At 31.0% G+C, this 6,999-nt stretch overlaps 1 protein-coding gene across 1 annotated transcript in view; it reads right to left on the reverse strand.

The window, feature by feature from the left end:
* Nucleotides 1-299: 299 nt before the first annotated feature.
* LOC108754900 (DNA ligase 3) overlaps nucleotides 300-6,999 on the reverse strand; it is a 60,484-nt gene continuing 53,784 nt past the window's right edge. The window contains exons 17-19 of the mRNA XM_018497560.1: nucleotides 4,876-4,967; nucleotides 2,596-2,695; nucleotides 300-565 (exon numbers count right to left, since the gene is read on the reverse strand). Coding sequence (XP_018353062.1) covers nucleotides 419-565; nucleotides 2,596-2,695; nucleotides 4,876-4,967 — 339 coding nt within the window. The 3' untranslated portion in view covers nucleotides 300-418. The remainder of the gene's footprint in view (nucleotides 566-2,595; nucleotides 2,696-4,875; nucleotides 4,968-6,999) is intronic.

Here is a 6,999-nt window from a genome sequence, read left to right on the forward strand (position 1 = left end):
CACCTATTATTCTTAAAAATTCTGTCCAATATTTATCCAAAATGAACTCGCTATCTCATAATAGAAGCCTTTCTCCTCTATATATTGTATTTAAGTATATAAAATATGCATGTGTGTGTTTATATAAGTGTTAAATGTGTGAAGAAACTTACTTGAAATAGGGAATAAAGAATTAAAGGAATAAACTACAATATAAGAAGGTAATTTTATTCTTGATCACAAAAAGTCTCTGTATTTTTTCCTTGCTGCCTAATTTTATTTTTTATTTTCATCAGAAGACACTTAAATTTTGTTTTGTTACAGCTTCACATACTTAATTAACATTTACAAATTTTATTATTAAAGACATTTACAAAACTAGAGTTGTACATAAATCGTATACGGAATGCGTGTGTATGTATTTGTTACGATGTATACGTTAACGATGTGTGCATGGGCAATCACAGTAATCGCCGACCAGCTGGACCGCGTGTCGGATTTCGTCCTGCTTCCTGGACTGCGCGGCAGTTTCCTCCAGCCAGGAGACGTTCACGTGCCTGACGGTCCGCGGGAAGATCGCGTACTCCTTGCGAATGAAGAGAGCAATATTTCACGACAATGTCTCACGTATTACTATCAGAAAGTTCGTTCATTTTGCCTTTCCCTTCGAGAGCCGGCGGGAGAGCCGAAGTGCAAAAATGGACTTCGAAAGAATTTAATTAACGTAACGTTTCGATTACAGGAATATCCTTTCTCGCCTTTCCGTGTTCTTTTCCGAGCGATGTGTCAAGTGTCTTAGAACATGATTATTCACGTTTCTCAGATTTTAAAACAAGATATATTTTTAAGTCACAATCGCTGGAATTTATTCGTTTTCGCCCACACGACTCTCGCCATTAATAAACGAGAAAAGAACGAATAAACTTTCTGATAAATCCGATAAGCACTGATGACGCAAGCATTGTATATTATATCAAAGAATACGATATAAAAAGAGGGAGAAGGCAAAGAATAAAAAGTTCTTCGGTGTAAAATCATGAAACGACGACGCGAATTTCCGTGACGTCCTCATGTCACGTTTGCAACATTCCGCTTGCAACACGCAAATATATGTTTTCCGCAATTGCCAGAGTTGAACGATGGAAAATTAACGGCGACAGCCGATAATCGGCTCTGATGATTAATCGAGCAAACCCAGGAATTTGCTACCAGGAAAGCGGAAAATGCTGAACATCGCGGATCGTAGACAGTAATGGCCGCAGTAAGTATTAACCGCAATTAATCCGGGTTATAGTCCTTTAACTTTTTCTGTTCCCGTCGTATGGGTGTTAAATTTCCGCGCTGCCACGATTTTTCGCTGATAAAAACGATAAAACCGCCTGGCGACCATTAGATAATGGATCAGCGAACTGTTATCGCGAACGGAGGAACGCTTAGGCTTAGGATCGAACGAGAAAAGTGCAACCCTCAGTGAAAATATTGCGACGAACTATATATGTTTGGAAACAATAGTTTTACTCAAAATATAATTAACTTATATGCAATTATATACCAATATAATGTATATATAATATAATGTATAATACGTAAGTGAGTCTATATTATGTTATATGATATATAACATAATATATTATATAATATATTGTAAATCAATAAGTATTAGGGGAGAGTTAGAAGAAAAAAATATTGTACTAAAATATTATACGTAGGTGAGTCAGTAAGAGAGAGAGAGAGTGAAGAATTGCAAACAGTAAGGCAAAAATTAAATAAAATTAACGATTATTTATCAATTAATAGATATCGTTAATCTAAAAACATCTAAAAATAGATTTATTTAAAAAATATTTAAAAATTAATAGAAGTCTTTTATATAAATAATACTTCATTTATTTTAAACTACAATAATTAACATTCATATATTATCAATATATAAACAACAATTTTAAACAAACAAAATAAAACCTTTGCCTTTTGGAATAACCCGTCATTCAATATTAAATCGATTTTATTTTTTATTTAAAATTATAGTTTATATTATAATAATAATACACAAATTAACTTTAATTTAATTCCTTCAGACTCTGTATACATTGTAATGTACAACAAAATTGGAGACATTATTTAGTCCTGTCGACATCATCTGAGACTAGACGTATGTAATAGATGAAAATAGTCAAAATTTTGAAAAAAATTATTTTTCTATTAGTATGAATTATTATACTTATTAAAGTGGCCCTAAATTTAATTAAAAGAAAAAAATGTTTAACATTATTCCGTGTCGGAAGGAATTAATATATACCACTTTGATTTTTAGGGACAAAATTAAAGTTGCTTATTGCCTCACCACTGTACATACATGAAATTTTTATCCGCTATGTCTATATTACTTACCAATGATATTTATATCTCAAATATGTTTTAATTCAAACATTTGCAGATTTTCACACGTAAGAGATGAGTATTTTTATTCTGAAATTTACTCAACAAATTTTTCTCGGAGTCGTTCTGCTCAAAATTAAATTTCTCGCCGGTCCCTTCGCACCCTCCACTCAATCACGTATTACAATCTTGCGGGAACACGTGTGCATTATGCCGATTAAACTAGTTCAAACTTACCCCGAGGATAGCCGAGGACGGAATTTCCGCGCGGGTGTGGATGACGTGGGTTGCCAACGAGTCGTGTCCGTTCACCAGCGTAATTACCGTGGCGCCGAGTCTAACATATCAATGTTGTCAAGGAAAATTGTAGTCTGAGGACAGCATGGCTTTAAACTCGCCCTTGCAGATATATTTCTCGCATGAACGAGGAAAATGGATCTGGGATCGCACCGCGGTAACGTCGCGGGGATGATTCCAGAAACGAGGATGAACCACGATACACAAGTCTGCACATCTCTGGCAATCTTGTAATGCATCGAGAATCTGATTTATAGTGCACGCTGCACCGCATTGTACCGTCGAGTGTTTTGTTTCTTGATAGTTCGTGAATTACATATTTCCTTCATTGACAGAAATTTGTAACTATAATTGCATTATAAAATAATTATAGTTAGGAGCTAGCGATGGGATTAAGCATCTTACAAGTAGATTCGAATCTGTTGAAGCAGAGTTTCGAACTCTCTATGATTACTCCGAAAAATAGTATCAATACTTCCAAGTATATTCGATCCTAAATAGGTTCGAATCCTCTATGAGTACCTCGAAAAATAAAAGTAGTACTTTTAAGTGGACTCGAACTTAAACGGGATAGGTTCAAAATTTATGAAAATTATAATCACGCAAAAAAACATTTTGTGAAATGCCTTCTCACTTTTGAGATTAATACATATTCGGACTTGCAATTATATATCTACTATAAATCGACATTTATCGATTCGCATAAAGAGATTAGTAGAACTACAATCGACTTATGAAATAACTATTTCAATATAAAAACCTCAAGAAAGAGCATTAGTAAAGACTTTATAATCGGAATAATGCCTCGAAAATGTCATTTTCTCCAAATAGTGAATAAAACATTCAAATGTACATATATTCGTGTATAATAACACGTTCAAGATTAAGAAGAATGAAGGAGTATCTATACTATAATTAAATACTAAAATGTACCTTGAAAACGTTCGAAACGCTCGAAAGTAAAAATGCATACATATCGTATGAATTTGTTCAATACGAAATTTTTGTTAAAAATGTTTAAAAAGTTTTTAAAATTAATAATATAAGTTATATTTTATTTTCCATTTATATTTTATAGTACTGTTTGTAAAATAAAATATTTTAACATTTTTCTTTGTTTTTATTCAAAGGTTCTTCTCTTTCTCAAGTTTTTAGTCAGGAAATTTTTTCAAAAAATGACCGGAAAAATAAAAAAAATAAAGAAAATTTTCTTCTGTATTTCGCCCTGTAATAGCCCTGTTAGAGTTCGAGTACTACTTGTAAAAGATTCGATTCTATATGATAAAAAGTACTTTGTAAATATATTTCGAATCTTGTAGGTATTCGTTTGTAAGATTCGAAATTAACAAGTTGGAATCGATTACTTTGCAAGTATAAAGTACGAAATATTATTTCTTATGAGTATTATTCGAACCTTAGAAAATGAAGCTAAATTATGACCTTTTAAGAACATATTGAATTTGATCCCATCTCTATTAGGAACTCCATTTTTATGTTATTGCTGCTATAATATTGATAATAATAATCATATAAGATAGTTTTTTCACACACACACACAAACATAAAAAAATGTACCATAAATTATAATCATTTCAAATATTAATGTAATAAAATATCCAGATATAAATAATAAGTAAAATAAACATTTTTATTCAGTAAATGCATAAAAATGTTTCTAATACAAATACCGAATGTTTTTTTTTAATGTATACTTTGATTTATAATGATTTATTTAAAATCAAATGTAAAACAGAATACAATAAAAGAATTAAATTTGTTTTTAAATAAAGAAAAAATATTTTTGCTTTCAATGCAAGAGAAAAAAGTATAAGTAAAATTATAGTTTTGTTTTGCTTAATTCTACAGAGTGGCATATCAAGATTTCCTTAACCTCCATATAATGGCAAGGCTAGACAAAAAGGTTAACCCCTGGCATAGATAGAGAACGCGTGTTACAAGCTCCAATAATGCAACTTCCCCGTCAATACAAGGCTAACATTGCGTTACTTCGAAAATAGATTAGAGGATTGAGGGAGAGAAAGGGCGAGAAAGGGAGAACAGGGGTGGTAAAAATTTATGAAATTACCAGGGGCGAGCATGTCATCATAAAATCATCGAGCTTTTATGAAATTGCGAATGTAATGCGAGTGTAAAGATAATATAATTACCGTGAGTATAGCGGCCCGTAAGTTATCGAAATAATTATGAGACAAAGGATACGTTTTAAGCATCCTTCGCGTATCCTTCTTCCTGCTCGTGTCGAAACCAGGCGCGAGACTTGCTCGCACCTCTTGCAGCACATTACTGAATTTCTGAAAAAAAAATTGCGATTGACAAAGAAAAAGAGCAAAAAATGCAATCGAGAGAAAAATATCTAATAATACATGAAGCTAAAGGTAATACAAGCTAAAGAAGAAAAAAATATAAATTCATACGGAAAAGGTAAAAACAGTATCAAATAAATCAATATAAATGTCTATATGGTAAGTACAATAATAGAGTCTATATGATAAGTATATAAAATTTTTTATAATATCGTAATATATAATAATACGTAATGACGTAATAAAATGTAATAATTACACTCTAAATTTCTCGCAGTGAAATCACTCCAAGAGAGTGCATCCTTGAAAAAAAAATGAAAATATTTCACTTTTTGAAAAAAAAATGACGATTTTTACTCTTTTTAGAATAAAATTTCATCTTTTTGGAGTAAAATTTCACTCCTTTGAAGTGAAAATTGTCACTCATTTTCAAAAAGTGAAATATTTTAACTTTTTTTTAATGGTAGTTGTATTTTCACTTTCGTGAAGTGAGATTTCACTAGAAAAAATTTAAAGTATGTGATTATTTATCGTACATAAATAATTTTATATAAATAAATTTAATGTACAAAGTAATATATAAAATAACCACGAAACGCTGAGCTAAGTTAAATAAATGTAACAAAGTTAAAAGTGGACACATGTGCGACGAACTTGCGATAAATATTAGTAGCTAGGTAAGGGGCAGTTAGATAACTTTTAAGAAGATAAATGGAGGAGATCGACTTCGTCGGCACGATGATTCAACATCGCCAAGAGATAGCGAATTGTGAATAGAGAGAATAGGTTTGTGAAAGATCGTTGATAGGACACGTTGGCTGATTACAAGAAATTAACGAGACGGATATTTCCTTGTTTTTTTACAAGAAGAATTTAAAAAATTTAGATGATTAATTAACAGTGAAAAGATACATTCCTTGAATGTAGAAATTCAGAACGGAGAAATTTAGTCGTTGAATTCAGATGTGCCGTTTCCACACTTGCAATAACTGGCTACGTAATATAAATAAATAAACAGTTTTCAAGCACAAACATAGACAGACCGGAGTAAATAGAACGCGGTATTTAACGAGCTCTTGAATAACATTAATCGGGCAATGTGACCAATGTTATTTGAACACAACAGAATTAATAAACAAATTAATTAATTGAGTAAAGATAAATCAAAAAGAGATACACAATCTGTCTAAAAAATTTCCGAATTTTGTTTAAAAATCTAATTTCTTGTATGATTTTTATTTTTATTTATCTATTATTCTAAAAATATTGCCTCGGCCGGGAGGCAATATTTTTCGCAATAAGTTTATTACAGTTTTTTAAGATTTGGGAGAATTTGGGGGGATTATTTGTTTCAGATTGATTGTGTGAATCCGATAAATTCATCGGCTCTCAATTTATTTTCTGAAATATTAATTCAATTCAATTGAATGTATATTAGATAGTAGTTCAACATCTTAACACTCGACCGAAAAGGCGCTTTGTATTTAAAGTCTTAATATTTATATAGACGGTCTTGTTTCCAATCATATTGTTTATAATACGCTCGCCTATACATGCGTAACTCACTATATATATCGGTTATTGCGAAGAGTGTTGCTAAGGTCTCGGTAGTCTAAAATTCTATCTAAAGTGTAATACAGTTATAATCTATATAACAATCGTACAATTTCTAGAAACATTTTTAAAAAACTTCTATTAAAATGGAGAAAATGACCTCGATTCAAATCTTCTATATTTTACAATTTCCGTGTAAAATGTGTTCTTCCAGCTTCATTTTTAACTTTAGAAAAGAAATAATCACAGAAAGTTATATCAGATGAATAAGTACTCTTACAACAATAGAAAACATTTCGTACTTGTAGAAAAAAAAGTTCGGAAACTTTTATACAAATCGTGTAGAAGAACAGAATATGACAAGCGTTTATTAAACGCGATATTTTCTGAAAAAAAATTTAGAAAATTTTGCAGAAGCCGAGAAATAATTTTTATCGAAAAAAGAAACAATATCACTTACGGTAAT

Source organism: Trachymyrmex septentrionalis, unplaced genomic scaffold (assembly GCF_001594115.1).
Source record: "Trachymyrmex septentrionalis isolate Tsep2-gDNA-1 unplaced genomic scaffold, Tsep1.0 scaffold82, whole genome shotgun sequence".
In the NCBI taxonomy this organism is placed as follows: Eukaryota; Metazoa; Arthropoda; class Insecta; order Hymenoptera; family Formicidae; genus Trachymyrmex; species Trachymyrmex septentrionalis.